Source organism: Ammospiza caudacuta, chromosome 4 (genome assembly GCF_027887145.1).
Source record: "Ammospiza caudacuta isolate bAmmCau1 chromosome 4, bAmmCau1.pri, whole genome shotgun sequence".
NCBI lineage: Eukaryota > Metazoa > Chordata > Aves > Passeriformes > Passerellidae > Ammospiza > Ammospiza caudacuta.
In genome coordinates this window covers 71,546,894-71,568,488 of record NC_080596.1, presented here as the reverse complement: position 1 = coordinate 71,568,488, position 21,595 = coordinate 71,546,894, and the positions used below count along the sequence as shown (strand labels likewise).

General features: G+C 50.1%; 1 protein-coding gene across 1 annotated transcript in view; it reads right to left on the bottom strand.

Annotated features, from left to right (window-relative positions):
• The window catches only part of EXOC6B (exocyst complex component 6B), a 291,158-nt gene that overhangs the window by 104,926 nt on the left and 164,637 nt on the right, over positions 1–21,595 (bottom strand). The window contains exons 9-15 of the mRNA XM_058804404.1: positions 11,300–11,383; positions 11,135–11,181; positions 9,116–9,236; positions 6,374–6,445; positions 5,712–5,809; positions 4,887–4,992; positions 3,924–4,033 (exon numbers count right to left, since the gene is read on the bottom strand). Coding sequence (XP_058660387.1) covers positions 3,924–4,033; positions 4,887–4,992; positions 5,712–5,809; positions 6,374–6,445; positions 9,116–9,236; positions 11,135–11,181; positions 11,300–11,383 — 638 coding nt within the window. The remainder of the gene's footprint in view (positions 1–3,923; positions 4,034–4,886; positions 4,993–5,711; positions 5,810–6,373; positions 6,446–9,115; positions 9,237–11,134; positions 11,182–11,299; positions 11,384–21,595) is intronic.

Here is a 21,595-nt window from a genome sequence, read left to right as displayed (position 1 = left end):
GGAAATTCCAGCCCAGCCCCTGCCCACCCTCCCAGACAGCAATTCCTTGCCAGGATCCCCTTTCCCAGTGGGAGCCATTCCCTGGCTCCTGTCCCTGCAGGCCTTGTCCCCAGTCCCTCTCCAGCTCTCCTGGAGCCATTTCAGGGACTCTGAGGATTCCCTGGAATTTTCCCTTCTCCAGGGGAGCATTCTCAGCTCTCCTAGCCTGGCTCTAGCCCTGGAACATCAGACTGGAAGCTCCTACACCCCATTCCTGCCCTTTCCCAGCTGTCTGGAGCAGCAGCACCGTTGGAATTTGGGGGTTCAGACCCTCCCAGGTGCTCACGGTGCCACCTCTCCTTTCTCCAGGAGGTTTTGCCAATCCCCCCTGCCAGAGGCTCCTTGGATCTGTGCTTGGCTCTGGATTAGCCCTGACAGGAGTGGGAATTGTCTTCTGCAGGAGGGGCAGGAGAGGGAATTCCCAATGGGAAGGCCGGGCAGGAACTCTGATCCTCCCGGTAAATGGAGCCCCTGACCTTTGGCTCCTTCTCCTGCTCCACCTGACAGAGGGGCCACGTCACAGGGCTGGGATTGACGTGGGAAACAAAAGCCAACCTTGAAGTTATCCCAGGAGAAAGGTGGGGGGTGTTGGGATGCTGCAAGCGGGGGGTGGGAATGGCTGGGATGGGATTTTGGGTAGGAATTCCTGGATGGGAGGGTGGGCAGGGGCTGGGCTGGAATTCCCAAATTTGCTGTGGCTGCCTCTGGATCCCTGGCAGTGCCCAAGGCCAGGCTGGACATCGGGGTTTGGAGCAGCCAGGGATAGGGGAAGGTGTCCCTGCACTATCCCAAGTTCTTCCAGGATTTGGGGTTTGTTTGTAAAAAATCCAACCAAAACCCAAGCCTTGGTGATCAGAGCTGATCATCCTTGCACCCACTGTTTTCCAGAGATACTCCCTATTTCCAGAGGGAAATTCCACTGGAAAAAGCAAGAGGGTACATTTGAAGACAACCTGATGAATTCAGCTTGTAAAAAGGCAAAAGTGCCGAGGAGATAAAGGAAATTTTCCTGCTCCACTCCAATCAGTAGTGCCAATAATAAAAATTCCAAGCCCTACAAACCCACCCGGAGCCTCCAAACTCTCCTCAAGTGAAACAACTCCCACATCATGGAGAACCCTCCCATCCCAACAAATACAAGGAGCTGCTTTAACAAAATAATTAGTGGAGGGGGGAGAAAAATACCCCATAAAATGTGAGCTGCACTTTGTGCTGTGCAGGAAAAGGCTTGAAGGGAACTGTCTGGGATAATGACAGCTCCTGTCCCAGATCCTGTGGCAGCTGTGGTGACCTCCAGGCCCCTGTGAGTGACGGGCTGACCCCCAGCACTCCGGGGTGCTCCGTAAATGACAGGGCCAGGCAAAAAAAGAAAGGGAGGAGAAAAGGGAACTCGCTGCCGGCTTTGTAGCCAAGCTTCCTAATAAAACCTAATTCAAGCTGTCAGGGTGAAATGAAGAAAGTGTCAACAGGGGTTTGCAGAGAAATATTCCAAATGTTTGGCTGCGAGAGCTGGAGCTGGGGCTCCCCTCCCCCCCTGCTGCTCCGAAAGGGCTGGAAAATCCAATGTGGAAAGGAATTTTAATAATGGGTCTGGTGGGAGCCCCAGGAGGGACCCACAGGGACACCTCTGCTCCCTGCCCTGCCAGGGCCAATCATCCCAGCCATGGGGAGCAGCACCCACAGGAATGGGCTCTGGGAAGGGAGAGGGGCCATAGTGAGCCCGTGTTAAGGGCCCTGGGAGCCACCAGCAGGAGGAGGAGAAGCTGCCACCACTGCAAGGGTGAGATGGAACATGGGGGAGAAACTCCTGAGCTCCCGGAGCAACCCACAGGGAAAGGGACTCTCCAAATTGGCATTAGAGAGTCCCTTTCTCCAATAAGAAAAGGACTCCATGGAGAATCCTTGGCTCCAGGGGAGAGCAGGAAAATCCTGGAGAGCCTGGGGCACTGGAACAGCCACTGAGTCCCCAGAGCTGTCCCAGCTCCACAGAAGCCATGGGGAGGTTTGGGATGGAAGAGACCTTAAATCCCATTGAGATCCAACTCCAGGGACACCTCCCACTGTCCCAGGGGGCTCCAACCTCACCTTGGGCACTGCCAGGGATCCAGGGGCAGCACAGAAAATCTGGGAATTCCAGCCCAGCCAGCAATTCCTTACCAAGATCCCAGCCCAATCTCCCCTTTCCCAGTGGGAGCCATTCCCTGGCTCCTGTCCCTGCAGGCCTTGTCCCCAGTCCCTCTCCAGCTCTCCTGGAGCCCCTTTAGTGATTCTGAGGATTCCCTGGAGTCTTCCCTTCTCCAGGGGAACATTCCCAGCTCTCCCAGCCTGGCTCCAGAGCACAGGGGCTCTGGAATTCTGGGAGCAGCTCTGGGGCCTCCTCTGGGCTTTCTCCACAGCTCCAGGGTCAGGTCATGGCCAGGATATGAAGCTCCCAAGGAGGTGGAACTCCTCTCACCCCAATCCAGCCTCATGTTTGCCCAGGGAAGGGAAGGAGGATGAATCCCTCCAGCCAAACTCTTGTCCTGCATTTCTCAGCCTCTCCCAAGCTGTGAACACTGCTGATGCAAAGGCAAAGCCCCAGCTCTCAGTTCCTGGCAGACCCTGCTGGTTTTCAGTCTCACACACGTACACATGGGTGAAACGAGCATCAAAGCACCCTGGGATGGAGCAGGGAGGGTAAACACATGGAATATTTTGCAGGCTTTAAAAAAAAAAAAAAAATCACATTATTTGTATATAAACTCCCCGAAGAAACAAGAACAACAAAAGCACGAAACCAGCAGCTGAAACTCGTTCCTGACCAAAAATCCAACCCTCAGAGCCTTCCTGACAACACTTCCATGGAACCACGGGATTCCCATTCCTTGGGGAGCAGTGAGGGGAGGCCTGGGGGGATCAGAGGTGCTCCAGCAGGCCCTGGGGACAAGTGGCCACCACAGCCTCTCTCCAGACATCCCCATTCATTTATTTATTAAAGGAATGCCACAGAAACATCTCAGAGGAAACAGCCCCAACTGAGATTGTCCTGGGAGCATGGAATTCCCTGGAAGTGTCCAAGGCCAGGCTGGAGGAGGCTTGGAGCACCATGGAAATTGTCCAGTGATGAGTTTGGAAACAATCCCTGAAGTTCCTCCCAACCCAAACCACCCTGGGATCTCCCCCTGCAGGAGCAGAGGTGTCCAGCCAAAATCCCACTGCTCCAGAGCCACTTCCAGCCTGGACAGGCTCCATCCACAGGAGGAGCCCGGTGGTGAGAGGAGAGCCTTGGAGTACTTCTGGGAATCAGAAGTGGAATGGCACTAGTCCTGGTTTTATTGTGATTGCTGAGGTGAGGATCCGACAGGACACTGGGTGGGGAAGTTGGGTGATGTCCCACTGTCTGGTGTGCCATGTGTTGGTTATGCTGGAGAATAAGACAAGGGCAGAAGCAGCTGCTTGGGTCAGGAAGTATTTAGTGGCAGCTTCAATGGCTCGTGGGTGATGGGATTTTGAGATTAATGGGAGGATGGCGAGTGTGCTGATTTCAAGGCCGGTCCAGGCCATAATTCAGTGGTTATTTGAGACACTAATGGTTGTTCCTAGGAGTAGACTAATAATTAAGATTAGATTTGCCTGGAGGTTCATTAGCAGGGGAAGAGGTTGAACCATCACTTTTGGGGTATGGGACCCATAGCTTGTTTAGCTGACCCTACTAGAAAGTAATATAAAGGAAGCGTGGAGGGCTTTGATTCCTCTAGTGTAGGTTGGATTCCTGCTTTTCTAAGCGCTAGGAAATGAGAGGGTTGGTATAGCTCCACGTTCACTTTATCATAGTGACCCAGGCACATTTCCAGCAGGGCCTCAGGAGAGGAGGCAGGCCCGCTCTCTGAGGGCACGGTTCCCACCTGAGGTGCAGGTCCTCGGAGAACTTGAGGCAGGCATAGATGAACTCCTTGATCTGGCCGTAAACCTTGGGCACGAACTCCGAGAAGGGAAACTTCTTTGGGAAGGGTTGCTGGAAAACAGGGGGAGAAAGAACAGCTCCAGAGGGAGGGTTCTCCCAGGCAGGCAGAGCAATTCTGGGATTTATCCTAGATTTTATCAACACTTCAGCCAAGGGGGAGAGCAGATCATCACAAATAGAGCAGAAGGGCTTTGCGGCCATTCCCTCTCCCAACTCCCTTCTCCTCCCTCCTTGGGAACACCTGGAATTCCTCCCCCACCATGCACAAAGTGTTTTCCTGCTCACCACCCCCAGGTGCTGCCCAAAATCCAGGATCAAACAGATTTTCCAACACCAAATTTTCCAAGTTTTTACCCCCAGCACTCAGAGCTGGGAGGGGCAGGGAGCAGCTGAACCCCAGGACTGAATTTTGGGGCAGGACACAGAAACCTGAACCCCAGACTGGGATCACCAGGGTTGGATTTGCTGCCTGCCAGGCGTGGATTTAGGATTTGGGGGACATCTGGACGCACTTTGGTTTTCCAAGCACATGCTCGCGCAAAGGCCAAGAACCATCACTTTTCTGGGCTCTTTTTCTCTAAATATGAGACTAAAACCAGAAAAGGTCAATCCCAGGGTCCATAAAATAGGAATAAAATGCCAGTGGAAGAGGATTTTTCCACCTGTGTAACACAACACTCTGAGAGAAACACAAATCCCACTTCCCTCATCCACACAAGGAAATGCATCCCATGGGAGGAATATTGGTTCTTCCCCATTGATTTCCTTCCTCTTTTATTGTTTATTTGGGTTGGGGAGTTGATTTGGGGTTTTTTGGATGCTTTAAATGCCCACAAAGGGTGTGAGGTTCTCCTGCCCCAGCAACCAGGCCAGGCCAGGCCATTCTCCCCATTCCAAGATTTACCTTTTCAAGTTCAGCATCCTGGAATGGGAACTGCCCAACGATTTTCCTATAAACTTCTTCATTTGACACCGGGATGGGGCTGTAGTTATCTGAGTCAAGGATATTTCTGGGAGAAGAAGAGAAGAGTCAGGGAGACAAAGGTGAGGGGAAGTTTTCCTGCTGAGCCAGGGGATTCCCAGAGGCTGCTGCCAGGCTATGGTGGGATCCCAAATTCCTGCAGCAGCAGCCAGGGATGACCCAAAGCAGCCACAGCTCAGTGATGGAGCGAGGGCACAGAACCATGGAATGGGTTGGGTGGGAAGGTACCTTAAATCCCATTGGGATCCAACTCCAGGGACACCTCCCACTGTCCCAGGGGGCTCAAGCCTCACCTTGGGCACTGCCAGGGATCCAGGGACAGACACAGCAAATCTGGCAATTCCAGCCCAGCCCCTGCCCACCCTCCCAGACACCAATTCCTTGCCAAGATCCCAGCCCAATCTCCCCTTTCCCAGTGGGAGCCATTCCCTGGCTCCTGTCCCTGCAGGCCTTGTCCCCAGTCCCTCTCCAGCTCTCCTGGAGCCCCTTCAGGGACTCTGAGGATTCCCTGGGTTCTTCCCTTCTCCAAGGGAACATTCCCAGCTCTCCCAGCCTGGTCCCAGCCCGAGAGCAGCTCTGGGGTCTCCTCTGAATTTACTCCAGCAGGGGAAGACCCAGATGGGCTTTAAGGTCCCTTCCCACCCAACCCATTCCACCTTTCTATGACTGATCCCTCAAAAACTTCCACACAGGGGCCAGAACCCCTCAGTGAGGGGTGTCTCAGGAGGTTCTGTTGGAGCCTCTCACCTGAAGACCCCAGCCCATTTCTTCAGCAGGGTCTCGCTGTACTGGTCCTGGATCTCCAGCAGCATGTCAAAGAGCTGGTTCATGGGGAAGCCATAGCCCTGCAGAGCAGCAGGAAGGGAATGAAACCCCCAGCAGGGATCTGGGGATCGTTTTCTGTATTTATCAGGGGCAAATCCCCCTTCCAGCACCACTCCTGCGGATCACTGTCTGTATTAAACAGGGCAAATCCTCTTCAGGTACCACCCCTGGTGCAGCTGGGGATTATTGTCTGTATCGAACAGGGGCAAATCCTCCTCTAGCACCACCCCTGGGGATCCTTGTCTGCATTTAACAGGGGTAAATCCTCCTCCAGGACCACTCCTGGTGCAGCTGTGGCTCAATGTCTGAATTGACCAGGGGCAAATCCTCCTCTAGCACCACCCCTGGTGCAGCTGGAGGGGCTCAGGGGGTGATTGACCAAGGGAGCACCACCCAGAGCTGTCCCAGGCCCAAGCTTGGTCCTTGCACAGACCAAATCAGGCTGTCCCTCAGGCCATCCACAAATGCCAAAAAAATTCTGGCATTTTTTTGGCCTAGAAATGCCAACAAAGAGCTTGGCCAGCCCAGCCCAGGCACCAAAGCACTGCTGGAGCTCTGGGAGCACCAGGAGAGGCCCCACGTACCTGGAGCGTGTCAGCAAAGAGCACAATGAGGTTCTTCAGGTCCAACACCAGGCTGGGGTCAGAGCAGTAGGACTGGAGAGGAGGGCAGAGAGGAAAACACAGCTGTGACTGTGTGGCACAGCCCAAACCCTGCCCTGAGCTCCCCTGTGCCACCAGGGATCTGATAAACACTGCCCAGAGTTTATCTGATAAACGCTGCCCAGGCCCAGGAGCAGTGAGGGCAGGGCTGATAAGGGTGATAAGGCTGATAAGGCTCTGCTCTCCGGGCTGGAGAAGGCTCTGGGCTGCCCCAGAGACACCTGAGGTGTGTCTAAAACTGCCCAGGAGCTGCTGGGCAGTGAGAGGAGATGGCTCCCATGGTGTTGTCACCGTGGGACAAGGTGACATTTAATATTTACCTCTCATTTCATTTGCCTCTCATTTAATATTTACTGTGTTGTGTCTGATGGTAATGAAGCATCTCAGCCAGGCTGAGGGAAAAACACGCTGGATTGCAGCTCCAGCACAGGGATTTATCCTGCTCCAAGCCCCCCAGACACAGCTCAGTGTCCCCAGAGCAGCCCCAGTCCCCCCTGGGCTTCCCAAGAGCAGCCAAAAATGAACTGGAAAATGTGGAGTTTGAGACAGAGGCTGCCCAAATATAGAATCAGTGATCCCCAGCTGGAAAGGGAGTGGGATTTAAAGCTTGCTGGAAACTCCAGGAGGAACAGCTCCATTAATCAGAGGGAAGGACTGGGAGACACAGGTTTTCCATCTCCCTGTCCAAAAAGGAGAGTCAGGAAGAAAGATAATGCCCTGAAGCATCAGCAGTGATTAAAGATGTCCCTGTCTGCGGCGAGGAGGAAAATCCAGGGATAAATTTGTCTGCCTTGGAAGGATCCAAATGGCCTCAGCAAGGTGAGAGACCCTCCCTCAGATCCCAGTTTGGGATGCAGGGCACTGGTTGAACTGGGAGCGCTCAGGGCAAATAAATGGTGGTGGCCACAGGGGTTGGGAAATCGGGGAATGTTTTGTGATTGCTGAAGAAGCCTCCCCTGGCAGCCACTCCATGTGTTCCCTTTGGCACCACTTGAAACAACCTGAGTGGCAACAAAGCTGGGAACACCAAAAAACCCCGTGGCTGGGCCTGCCTCAGCCTCCTGCTGCCAGCCCCGAGAAAATCCCACTTGAAACCAAAACAAACACAGGTTTGCAGCTGGGGGGGTTGGTGTTTATCCCCCCTGGCAGCACAGGAGCTGGGGGGAAAGGAGGAGGCTCTGCAGTCACCTGGATGGGGATGGAGAACACCAGGAACCCTCTGGGGTCCCTCATCCCACAGAGATCCAGGTTCACCACAGAGATCTGCGTCCTTCTCTTCCCATATTTTCACCCTTGCTCTCTCCTGGGGTTCTGTCTCTCTGGATTTGGTTTTTCAGCCCATTTTTAGCCCACTTCTCAGCCCATTCACAGCCATGAAACTTAAGGGATCAAGATGATCTCTAAGGTCCCCTCCAACCCAAACCACTCTGGGATTCTCTGAACATGTGTGCCAAAAGACGTTTTAACACCACATTTTGGGAAAAATCAACTTTCCAGTCACCTGGATGGGGATGGAGAACACCAGGAACCTTCTGGGGTCCCTCATCCCAGAAAGATCCAGGAGCAGGGAAGAGCCATGGAATGGTGTGGGGTGGAAAGGACCTTCAATCCCATCTGGTTCCACCTCCTTCCACTGCACCAGGATGCTCCAAATCTGGTGTTCGTGTCCATCTCTTTTCATATTTCCACCCAAGCTGCTCCTGGCTCTCTCCTGGAGTTCTCTCTCTCTGGATTTGTGTTTCCAGCCCATTTTCCAGCCCATTTTCCAGTCCATTTTTAGCCCATTTTCAGCCCATTTCCAGCCCATTTTTAGCCCATTTCTCAGCCCATTTATAGCCCACTTCCAGCCCATTTTTCAGTCATGAAATTTAAGGGATCAAGATGATCTCTAAGATCCCCTCCAACCTAAACCACCCTGGGATTCTCTGGTTCTGTTTTAGACAACGTCATGTTTTGGTGTGCCAGAAAGATGCTTTTCTCTCCCAAGTTTCTTGGGAAAATCAATTTTCCAGTCACCTGGATGGGAATGGAGAACACCAGGAACCTTCTGGGGATCCCTCATCCCTGAGAGATCCAAGTTCATCAGAGAGATCTGTGTCCTTCTCTTCCCATATTTTCACCCAAGGTGCTCCTAGCTCTCTCCTGGGGTTCTGTCTCTCTGGATTTGGTTTTTCAGCCCATTTTCCAGCCCATTTTTAGCCCATTTCTCAGCCCATGTTTAGCTCATTTTCCAGCCCAATTTTAGCCATGAAATTTAAGGGGTCAAGATCATCTCCAAGGTCCCCTCCAACCTAAACCACCCTGGGATTCTCTGACTCTCTATCAAACAAGGTCATGCTTTTCCAAAAAGATGCTTTTCCCCCCCATTTTTTTGGGACAAATCAACTCCTTCTGCTGGTGCTCCTCAAGAATTCTGGATTAAATAATGACAAAAACACAAAACCACCATTTTAGTCTTCAAAATATCGAGTTTGGTAGGGAAATACAGCCAACCAAGAGGCTAAAACAATCCAGAGAAAGAGAATTATCTGCGTGTCTGTGTCGTTCCTTTAAACACTCATTGGAAAAGAGGGAAAACAAAGACTCCTGAGGGGGGAAAAAGGCAGAATTGCAACATGTCAGGACAGTCAAGCAACAGCTGAGCTCTGCTGGGCTTTTACTCACGGAGTGGGTCCTGAGGGCCGCGATGGTTTTGGACAGGGCCATCTCCCACAGCTCATCAATGTAGGCCCGGTTGACCAGGCCCTGCGTGGTGTGCAGGATGTGATCCTCCACCACAAAAAACCTGAAATGCAGAAAACGCCACTGAAACTTCACATCTGAGGGGTCCAAGGACATCCCCGAGCCCCTTTGGGCAAAGTTGGGCTCTGGGTTTGGGGGATTTGTCAAATCCAGGCAGCTCCAAGCGCTTATTCCCTCATTTTTAATTTCACTGGGTTGGAGGAGGGAGGTAAAACCCTCCCTGTGCTGCTCTGTGTGTACACAAAGGCAGAATTCCCCCTCCGTGAGTTCTCCACCTTGTTATTCCCACAAGAATCACGGATTAAACTCTGCTGCAGCCAGCAGCAAGTCCATCACAACTGGGGAAAATGCTTTATCTTGCTATATCTGCAGGGAAAACTGCTTTATCTGCAGGGAAAAATGCTTTATCTGCAGGGAAAAACACTTCATCTGCAGGGGAAAATGTTTTAAATAAAGGGAAAACTGCTTTATCTGCAGGGGAAAATCCTTTATCTGCAGGGTAAAATGCTTTAAGTATAGGGAAAACTTGATCTTCAATGCTTTAAGTATAGGGAAAACTTTATCTTCCCTCTTTATCTTCAGGGAAAAACACTTTATCTGCAGGGAAAAATGCTTTAAGTGCAAGGAAAAATGTTTTAAGTACAGGGGAAAATGTTGGAATTGTAGGGAAAACCCTTTATCTGCAGGGAAAACTGCTTTAAGTGCAGGAAAAATGCTCAATTTGCAGGGGAAAATGCTTTATCTGCAGGGGAAAATATTTTAATTACACGGGAAACTGCTTTATCTGCAGGAAAAAATGTTTTAAGTACAGGGAAAAAATGTTGGAACTGTAAGGAAAAATTATTTATCTGCAGGGGGAAACGCTTTATTTGCAGGGAAAAATGCTTTAAGTACAGGGAAAAGTGTTGGAACTGCAGGGAAAAATGTTGGAACTGCAGGGAAAATCCCCTCTCCCACCCAGGCCCACCACGTGCTCCCAAATTTCCAGACAATCCCAATTTGCTCCAATCTCCAGTTGGAGATCAACTCTGCTGCTCCAAACAAAGTGTTTTCCAAGGAATGAGGGTGAGAATGGGCATTTTAAATGGTGACACATGAATTTCCAGGTGGTTTTTCCAAGGAAATCCAGGCCAGGAGCAGAGAGCTGCAGGAGGGGAGCACCACACGTGAATTATTGAAATAATTCTCATTATTAGATGAAGAAAGAACAAATCCTGTCCAATTTTTATGGCTCAGCGGCCTTTGGAATTCTCCTCTCGGAGCTCAGTTTGGGAAGATTTGTGTTCAGATTTGAGCGTGACAAAAATGCAGCTCTGGGGAACAGAGAATCACCTCCTCCAGCAGGAAAATAATTAAAGAATAATAGTTAAATATTCCCAAATCATTAAGGCAGCAAGCTCATTCATGTCATTAGCAGGGCAAGAAGATGAACATAATCCACAGGGTCATTCATCCTCAAATTCCCAGAAATCCAGAGAAACTCCCAGAAATTATTAAAAATTCCTAGAAATTCATAGAAAATCCCAGAAATTATGAGAAAATCCCAGAAATTCCCAGAAATGTACAAAAATTCACAGAAGTTCATATAAAATCTCAAAAAATTCATAGAAAATCCCAGAAATTCCCAGTAATTCATAAAATTTCCTAGAAATTCATAGAAAATCCCAAAAAATACATAGAAAATCCCAGAAATTCCCAGAAATTCAGACATCTGTAAGAGCTGGCAGGTCCCTCCCCGCTCCCCCCTCAGTGACACAGCAAAGTGGATAAAATTCACTTTACAACACTTAAAAAGCACAAACCACCTCTTTTTTTGTCCTGTTTTGGCTTTGAGGACCACCAAAAATACCAACATTCCCTCCTCTCCTGGTTTTTTTTTGGGCTCCTGAGCAGGCCAGGCCACCCATTTTTAGCAGGGCCGTGTATAAAAGGAACACCTACCCTACAATTTGATTGAAATACTTCCTGTAGCCATCTAAAGTTTCGTGCTGCAACAAAGAGAGAGGGAGCAGAGGTTAAAACCCAGGTGGCTGAGGGCAAGGGGGGATTTTGGGGATGAGCCAGGGCCAGCAAGAGCCCAGGGATGAGGCTCCAGGACAGACTGACCATGTTGGAGGGAGGCTGCAGCACCAGCCGTGCTTGTTTTCTCCTCTGCTTCCTGTAGTAGCTCTCAAAGGTCTCCCGGGCTCCCTGGAAAACAGGAAAGGGTCATTGCAGCCCTCAGGATGTGCAAGAAGAGGTCACTTGGAACGTAAACCATAGAATCGCTGAGGTTGGAAAAGCCCTCTGAGATCTGGGAGTCCAACCATGCCCAGAGGCACGAGGGCCACCAGTGCCACATGTCCCCAAGTGCCACAGACACAGGGCTGGAAATCCCTCAGGGATGGGCACTCCAAACCTCCCTAGGCACTTTCAATTCCTAATTCCCCTTTCCATGGAGAAATTCCTCCTCAGGGATTCTGCAGCCCCTTCCCAGCTCCCTCAGGGATTCTCCAGCTCCTTCCCAGCTCCCTCAGGGATTCTCCAGCTCCTTCCCAGCTCCCTCAGGAATTCTCCAGCCCCTTCCCAGCTCTGTTCCTGCCCTAGCCCTGCTGCCACCCCCAGCTGGCATATTCAATGCCCAACCTTGTGTTCCCCCAGCACAAATGTAGAATTTTCCCCCAAAATTCCATTCAAGTATCAGAGCACAAGGAGTTTATCTGAACACACCGAGTCCAACCCTGAGTGCTCAGGTACAGGAACGTTCCATGCCCAGTTCCTGGGATCCACAGGGATGTGCCCAGCTGATTTCTGGACCACAATATGGCCAAATGTTGGATTCATTGCTCCATGGAACAACCAATGGTGGTGTCAGCAAAGAGAATGAGGGGCCAAAACACACCAAAGAAAGAAACGGGGAGGTAAAGGCAGCTTGGACAGGGCCTGGAGCACCCTGGGATAGGTGAGGATTCCCTACCCATGGATGGGCTCAAAAGGTCCCTCCAACCAAGTCCTCCTGGGATTCTGTGAGTTCCAGAATGTGTATGGGGTGCAGAACTCCAGAATGGGTTTTGTGTACAGAATTCCAGAATGTGTTTGGGGTACAGAGGTCCAGAATGGGTTTTGTGTACAGAATTCCAGAATGTGTTTGGGGTGCAGAGGTCCAGAATGTGTTTTGTGTACAGAATTCCAAAATGGGTTTGGGGTTCAGAATTCCAGAATGTATTTGCAGTGCAGAATTTCAGAATGGGTTTGGGGTGCAGAATTCCAGAATGTGTTTGGGGTACAGAATTCCAGAATGTGTATGGGGTGCAGAATTCCAGAATGTGTTTGGGGTGCAGAATTCCAGAATGGGTTTGGAGTGCAGCATTCCAGAATGTGTTTGAGGTGCAGAATTCCAGAATATGTTTGGGGTAGAAAATTCCAGAATGTGTTTGGGTTACAGAATTTCAGAATGTGTTTGGGGTGCAGCATTCCAGAATGTGCTTTGTGTGCAGAATTCCAGAATGTGCTTTGTGTACAGCATTCCAGAATGGATTTGGGGTACAGAATTCCAGAATGTGTTTGGGGCACTCCTCAAGACCACTCTGTATCATTGGGAGAAACAAACTCTGCAGCTCATTTTTCCCAACCTGCCGTGGCTCTGAGTGTCCAGAGGGTTTCCATGCCCACAGCTGACCCCTTTCCATGGCCATCACCCCTGGGCTGGGCTCTGGATGGCCCCTCTGGGGTGATCTTTGCTCCAAACCAGGCTCCACCTCAGCACCCCCATCCTGAAGCTCCCCAGAACTCAAGGATGAGCCCCCAGGCCATCCAGCCCTGGATGTTTCATCCCTGCCCATCCTCCCTCCTCCACACCCTCCCTATTTTCTGTCTGAAATTGGATCACAAACATCTCAGGGAAGGGACAACGTCTTGCTTTGAACTGTTGGGAGCCAAGGGAGAGGGAAAAAAAAAAAAAAAAAAAAACAACAAAAAACCCAACTCAGCCTCATTTAGAATTCACAAAACAAACAACATGCAACAACAAATATCACCTGAGCGAGGCACCAGCTGTCAACCTGCTCCTCTCCAGAAAATAAATTAATTAAAAGCAAAACCTGATGGTAATTTAATGATTCTCCAGCTGTTGTGGCATTATACAACCAGGCTGCCTCGGGATGCCCTCAGCTACCAGGGGCTTGTGAGGAGCCATAGCCTGACTTGCTCCTTCTTTTCTCCAAGTGCAGCTCCAGGCTCCAGCAGGAATCAGCCCAGGAATGTGCCCAGAGCTCTCCCAGCTAATTCTACCCTTCCCAAAGGAGTCAAAATCCATCCAAAAAACCTTTTTAGGTGCTAAAATCCATCCAAAAACCCTTCTTAGGTGCTCAAATTCATCCCCAAAACCTTCTTAGGTCCTAAAATCCATCCCCAAAACCTTCTAAGATTCTAAAATCCATCCCCAAAACTTTCTTACATGCAAAAATCCATCCCCAAAATCTTCTTAGGTGCAAAAATCCATCCCCAAAACCTCCTTAGGTAGAAAAATCAATCCCCAAAAATCTCCTTAGGCGCTCAAATCCATCCCCAAAACCTTTTAAGATTCTAAAATCCATCCCCAAAACTTTCTTACATGCAAAAATCCATCCCCAAAAGTTTCTTAGGTGAAAAAAATCCATCCAAAAACACCTTCTCAGGTCTTAAAATCCATTCCCAAAACCTTCTTAGGTGCAAAAATCCATTTTAAAAACCTTCTTAGGTCCTAAGAACCATCTAAAACATCTTTTTAGGTACTAAAATCCATCTGCAAGACCTTCTTAGGTCTTAAAATTCATTCCCTAAAACCTTCTAAGGTCCTAAAATCTACCCCCAAAACCTTTTAAGGTGCTCAAATCCACCCCAAAATTTCCTTGCCACTGTGCAGGTGCACTGCAAAGGGATGTGGAGATTCTAAATGTGGATTTTGTCCTTGAATTCTGCTTTTTGTCCTGGCTGAGTCTCAGGGGGGCTCAGGATGAGCAGCTCCCAGTCAATCCCAGGCACATCCAGCCACCTTGAAACCTGGATCACAAATCCCAGTTTTTCCCCTGTAATCAGGCTCAGGACCAACTTGAATCTATGAGAAATTTGATATTTTAAGAGAGATTTTAGAACCAGGAACTGTGAACCAGCATTTCCCGGTCAGGTGTTCCCAACACTCCCAAAAGCTGTTTCCCTCAGGAAAGGGAAAAATCCCAAGGCAGAAATCAGGGAATCTACAGGTGAGGTCAAGAAAGAGGAGGATTATTACAATTTTATCAAACCAAGAGATAAAATTGGGTGGTGCCTGAAGCTAAAAATTGATAAATGCCATGCAGGGAGCAGCCACCTCCCTTTAAGCCCCTCTGCAAGGCCTGAAGTTTGGTGCTTCTCACAATCCTGGTGTTGTCCATGTCCTCTCCACCAGGGGAAAACCAAGGAAAAAGGGATTGTCCCACTCCCACCCCACCACTGAGGGACAAAATCAAAGGGATTTATTAAATTCTGCTGGGCCTTGGCTCTCCAAACCTCCATGAGCAGCACAAACCCACCCATGATCATCTCCATCCTCATCAACCCAGCCCTGGTGCCATCACTGACACCTTGGAGTGAAGCCACTCATTAAGCTGAAGGAAATTACTTAAATAAAAAAAAATTAAAATTAAAAAATTAAAACTTAAAAAAACAAAAAATAATTGAATTTTGGGGCCAATTTAAAACTGAAGGTGTTTTTACATAATTTCTTTAATAAATGAGCGTGTGGCACCATCAAAGGCAGGAGCCACCACCAGCAGCAGCAGGACTATGGTTGGACACTCACACCAAACCCCAACCCCTCATTCATGGTGCACCGTCCCCTGAAATTAATGAGTAATTAATTCATCACTGGACTCGCAGAAGCTGCTGTTTCCTCAATATTTTGTGGTAGCCTCAAGGACTCATTGGACTCTCCAAGAGGAGCAGGAGGCCTGAGACCAGTTTTAAGAGCAGATTTTGGAGGTTTCTGCTGAGACTGCACCAGATCCAGGCAGATCTGGGATTGATCCCTCATCCTCCAGCTCCAGGACCCTGCCTGCTCATCCACACTTTCCCTCAGTAAAGAAAGGACAAGGAGCCACCCCACACCTGGCTGCATTTCCAGTGTCCCGCCATGGCTGTGTCCAACCCAGCTCCACAGAATTCCAGACTGGTTTGGGTAGGAAAGGACCTGAAAAATCTCCTCATTCCCCCCCATCCATGGGCAGGGACACCTCCCACTGTCCCAGGTGGATCCAACCTGGCCTTGGGCACTGCCAGGGATCCAGGGGCAGCCACAGCAAATCTGGAAATTCCAGCCCAGCCCCTGCCCACCCTCCCAGACACCAATTCCTTGCCAGGATCCCCTTTCCCAGTGGGAGCCATTCCCTGGCTCCTGTCCCTGCAGGCCTTGTCCCCAGTCCCTCTCCAGCTCTCCTGGAGCCCCTCCAGGGACTCTGAGGATTCCTTGGATTTTCCCCTTCTCCAGGGGAACATTTCCAGCTCTCCCAGCCTGGCTCCAGCCCTGCAGCAGCTCTGGGGCCTCCTCTGGGCTCTCTCCAGCAGCTCCCCACCATTCCCATGGGGAATTTTCCCCACCAGCTCCTCGGGAACACCACAGGATGGGAGAGTCCCCCAGGTCCTGGGGCTCATGGAAGCACAGGAACCAAAGTTCCCAACCCCTCTCCTCAGGACCTTCCCCACAGGGACAAACCCCAGGCCGGGTCTCCATCCCGATTTCACTCATGGCTCTGAGGAGGGTGAAGCACCTGAAACAGCTTCACCACAACCTCTGAAATTTAAAAGTACTTTGGAATCTTTTCCAGAGGAAAAATGTGTTTTCCACAGGCAGGAGAAGGAGAAGTGACCAGAGCTGGGCTGGAAACGGCCCCACAACAACGGGACTCCCATCCTTGTCTGGATTCTCCTCAGCCTCAGAAGGTTTTGGGTGCCACCTCCTCGTTCCAACTCCACAAAGGGAACTGCAGCAGAAGGGAAGGAGCAGCAAATTTGCTCCTTTGAAACCATTCCCAAAAAGAAAATCAGAGAATCCTATTCACATTTTAACAGTTTCCCCAAAATTTATGGTCCAGGGACCTGCCAGTATGACCAAACCCATCCCCTCACGGCGCTGCTCCCTGGCTTCTCTTTCCTGAGCCATTTCTGGCTGCCCCAGGAATCAGGGACTCTCTCACAAGAGGTTCCTCCAACAAAAACCTCATCCTCCCCACAGCCCCTCTCGTGACCCTACTCCCATTTTTCATCCTCCCAGTTCCATCCCTTTCTCCTAAGTGCATTCCTCCCTCATGTCCCCAGATATTCCCACTGCTGCCATATTACATTCTCCTCAAAATGGAAAATATTTCTTCCTCTTCGTGGCAGTTTGAGCTCAGACCACCCAGTTTTCCACATTTGATCTGTTTAGGACTATTCATCTTCTCAGGTCTCCAGATAATCCATTACTCCCCTGAATTTCATGCCTGAATCCTGTTTTCCTCTGGATAAAAAAAACCCAAAAAAGCAAAAAACCAAACGAACACATCAACCAGATCAAGAATATTTTAGAGCCAACCACAAGATCCTGAGTTTTCTGGGCTACCCAGATGAAACTCCAGGTGGGATTTGTGTTTTAGGGCTGCTCCTCTCTCACATTTAGGGAGAGAACAAGAGGAAACAGCCTGTGGGGAAAGTTTAGGTTGGATATTTGGGAAAATTCCTTCATGAAAGGGTGGTCAAGCATTGGCAGTGCCCAGGGAGGTATGGAGTCCCCATCCCTGTGGATGTGGCACTTGGGGACACGGTCAGTGGTGGCCTTGGAACAGCTGGATTCAATCCTGGAGGGCTTTTCCAACCTCAGCGATTCCATGGAACCCAGTGCCAGGGCTGGGCACAGGAGCTGCTCCTTTTCCATCCAGCTTTAATTCCAGCTTCACCCAGCTCCCAACCCCTCCGAGGGAACAGAGTAACCCAAAGGATTCCTGGCTCCCAAAGGACCCATTCCTTATAATCACCGGTCCAGGAAAAACCCTCAATAACGCCTCATATTTGTAAAATTACCGGGCAGAACTCTCCTGCTCAAATTAGCCCCAGAGTTCACAGAGTTGGCAGGGAGAGGGGGATAATTACCAGCGGGGATGAACACCACAGAAGGGAAAACAGAGGATAATCACAAGAAAGCAAAAACAGCAGCTGAACAAACCCAAAAATGTTTCGGGATTCAGGAGCAGCGCAGAGCTGAGAGCCAAGCGAGCTGGGATTACACCAGGGAAAAAATGTGCTCCTGGTTTTATTCTCCAGGAATAATCAAAATGCCCATGGAAATGGGACTTTGGGAACTGGGATGACAGTGGTTTGGAGCACAGTTTCTCCTCAGCCTGCAGCAGAAATGCACTTTGTGCACTTCACATATCTCCTACCTGGATAACACAGAGAATCCATAACCCAACATTCCCAGGGATATCACTACCTGAGCCATCTCAAACCCTTCCCATTTGGAACATCATTAATCACTCCCTAAAAATCAGTGAATCCTCTGGGCTCTTCCATTAAAATCCCATCACAACCACAGCAAGGAAGGGGATGTGCTGCAAGGTCTGCTGAGAAGATTCCTCCTGGGAAAACCCAGGTTGTGCCAGTTTGTGCCAGGGAAATCAATCCATGGACACAGCCCAAATTTACCAGAACTGCCCAATTTTACATCCACTGGAGGAGGTTTTTGTACCCCCCATGAACAGAGCAGCTCAGTCCCATCCCTGTAACTCTGGTTTAAATAACCAGGAATGAACCCAGGTTTAATTCCATGCTTGGAGAATCCTAAACCCAGCACCCACCTGGATTTATCCACATAACACCACTAAAATCATGGAATGGTTTGGGTTGGAAGGACCTTAAATCCCACCCAGTGCCACCCCTGCCATGGCAGGGACACCTCCCACTGTTCCAGGGTGCTCCAAGCTCCAATGTCCAACCTGGCCTGGGACAACCAGCAAAGCTTTCCACAGGGGCCACAACAAGTGGGATTTGGAATAACAGGAATTCTGGGACCTGCTCCCTCCATATCCCCACCAATGACCTGCAGGAGCCCTGGACAAGATCTCTCCACTTTGCCGATGTCCCCAAATTTTGTGAAAATTGACAGACTCAAGGCAGAGTCAATGCCTGGAGAGGTCTGGGCAGGCTGGAGGAACATTCCAACATGGTGACATCCAAAAGGACAAATTCCAAACATCCCTCATGGAAAGGGAGAAACCCTGAACCCCTCACAAACTGGGCACCACTGGTTTGAGACCTCCTCTGTGGATAAAGATGGGAATTTTCAGTAGACAAGAAGTTTTTCCACAAGGGGAACAATAAAAATCCCTGAGATTGGTTGGAGCAGGGTGCTGATAACACCAAGGTGTGGATTTTGATTTCTGGATGATTCCCTCAGGAGCTAGATCTTTTTGAGTCCCTTCCAACTCAGAATATCCCATAATTCCATGAAGTAGCAGAAAGAAATCCCCAAAGCTGGACCCCAATCTCCATCCTTGGAACCCTTCCAGGCCAGGCTGGACAAATCCCTGAAGTCTGATCTCCCAGCTCCAGGCAGGAGGGTGGATTGGAGCCCTCCTGAGATCCCTTCCCACCCAGGTGTCCCCATCCTGGGAGATGGTGGCCCCATCCCTTCTCACCAGGCTGCTCAGAGCTCTGGAGCCCCTGAGTATCCTGCACAGCACCCATCTCCCAGTCAGTACCCTGACCACCAACCGCCTCCCATGTTCTGCGAGGAGGAAAGGCCAGATCTGCGGCCAAAATCCCATTTCTGGGGGGGTTTAGTCACAGTTTAGGCAATTCCAGCCTCCTTCCAACAAAAATCAGGATTTCCTTCCCCTCACACCATGAGCAGAGCCCTGGCCTGTGTCACCTTCACCTGCCCGAGACAGCCCCAGCTCTGGGCTCCATTTTAATATGCCTGCAAGTGCCAAACAACACATTCATGCTAAAAACCCACTTGGTCCAACCTGGATCCCATCCCTGCTCCCCCCTCACAACCCTGGAATTCCATGGAAATACCCAAACCCAACTCCAATTGCTCAACAGCGCAGCGCAGCAACTTGGATGGGACACATCTTACCAAAATCAGCACAGAACCTTTAAAACCTTACAAATCACCCTTTTTTCACCCCAAAACCAGCTGAAACAAGCAGGTTTTGTTTTTTTTTTTTTAGGGTCCAGCACTTCACCAAACACCAGGAGCTTCCCACCAGTGAGGAAGGAGCTGCCAAGAAAAGCAGCTCAGAAAATGATCCTGACATGCCCCGGAGATGTGTGCAGATAAGAGAAGCCCGGTAGCCACTAATGAGGCACAAGGAGTCCGACTCTCTAGCAGATGCTCCTCTTGGAAAACACTGGTAAATATTCCCAACAAATCTCACGGAGCGCATGGACGCGCTTGCAGGTGCTCGGCAGGGAAAGCTGGGATCAAAATAGGAGGCTCTTGTTTGTTGACTGTAAACACCCCCTCGATACCAAAAACACGGAGATGAAGTGGAGCAGGAATTGCGTGGGGGGAAGAGAGAGTGGCTGCGAGAGGCCTCTCCTGCCAGCCCGGCAGGATTTGGTCTCCTCCACCCAGACCTGACCTCGACCTGTGTCCTGGAAAAAGCAGCAGCCACCCATTCCTTCTTCAGGCAGTGAATCCCAATTTTGCATTTTGGGTACTTCAGGGCTTGGTTTCTTCTGTTATGTGCTCAAAATTAAATTATTTGGGGCCTGGTGAAGAGGAAGGAGGCCAAGAAATGCAAGCAAAGGTGATCCCAAAGGAAAAGAGGCTCCAGAGGTCAGGAGAGGTTGTGGCTCGCCATGCCACAAGTGTCCAAGGCCAGGTTGGACAGGACTTGGAGCAGCCTGGAACAGTGGAAGTGGCACTGGATGGGATTTAAGGTCCCTTTTAAGTAAATCCCAATTTTGCATTTTGGGTACTTCAGGGCTTGGTTTCTCCTATTATGTGCTGAAAAAATAAATTATTTGGGGCCTGGTGAAGAGGAGGGAGGCCAAGAAGCACAAGCAAAGGTGATCCCAAAGGAAAGGAGGTCAGGAGAGGTTGTGACTCCCCATCCCAGAAGTGTCCAAGGCAAGGTTGGGCAGGGCTTGGAGCAGCTTGGGACAGTGGAAGTGGCACTGGGTGGGATTTAAGGTCCCTTTTAAGCCAAATAATTCCATGATTCCATGAAATGACCAAGAACCAGGCATGGCCTCAGAAATCTCACTTGGAAGAGTCCATGGAAGATCCAACTCTCCTTTCCCTCTCTCCCATCCTTGGTTTGGCTGAGTTCATTTAAAGCCAACTTGGAAAGCAACAAAAATTTACAAAGAGAAAGCAAGAGGGGGGAAAAAATAAGTTTGAAATCTTTGGTCCAACAGACTCAAGGACCTCTCCAGACCCATTGAGTCTGAGCTCCTGGCCAGGCCTGCTCGGGACAACAGGGAACACATGGACAAGGAGCACAGGGATAACAGGGAGCACATGGACATCAATATATCAGGGAAATTGTTTTAAACCCCATTTTCTCTGGAGCGAATTGTTTTAAACCCCATTCTCTCCGAGGGGAATTGTTTCAATCCCCAGGGGGAATTCACTCAAACCCCATTTTGTCCAGGGGCAATTGTTTGAAACCCCCTTCTCTCCAGTTTCAAACTCCATTTTTTCTGGGGGAAATCGTTTCAAACCCCATTCTCTCCCAGGGAAATGGTTCAAACCCCAGGTGGAATGATTTCAGATCCCATTTTCTCCATGGGGAATTGTTTGAAACCCTGTTCTCTCCAGGAGGAATGGTTTCAAACCCCATTTTCTCTGGGGGGAATTCTTTGAAACCCCATTCTCTCCAGGAGGAATTTTTTCAAACCCCAGGGGAAATTGTTTCAAATCCCATTCTCTCCAGGGGGAAATGTTTCAAACCCCAGGTGGAACTGTTTCAAATCCCATTTTCTCCAGGGGGAACTGTTTCAAACCCTGTTCTCTCCTTCAAACCCCATTCTCTCTGGGAGGAATTGCTTCAAACCCCGTTCCTTCCAGGGAAAGATGCTGGAGGCTTTGCCTCAGCTCTGCTGCAAAAGCCACCACTGGTCCCAGGCTTCTTGCTCAGCTTCTCCCGCTCCCCACCAGCCATGGAAGAGTTAACCACGAGGGAAAAAGGTGAGATTCCCCCTTTTCCCCCTTCCCCTCTGCTCCTTCCTCCCAGCAAAGCAGGCCATTACCCCAGCCCGGAGCCGCAGCCCCATTGTTCCCAGCCCTGGATATGGGAAGCAATATCCATTTTCCATTTAGACCAGGGCAAAGCCTTTAATTTCAGCCTCCTGCCTGCAGCTGGAGTTCCCTTTTAACTCCCGGACTGCAGGAGTGAAGACAGTTTTATATGGGGGAAAAGGCTG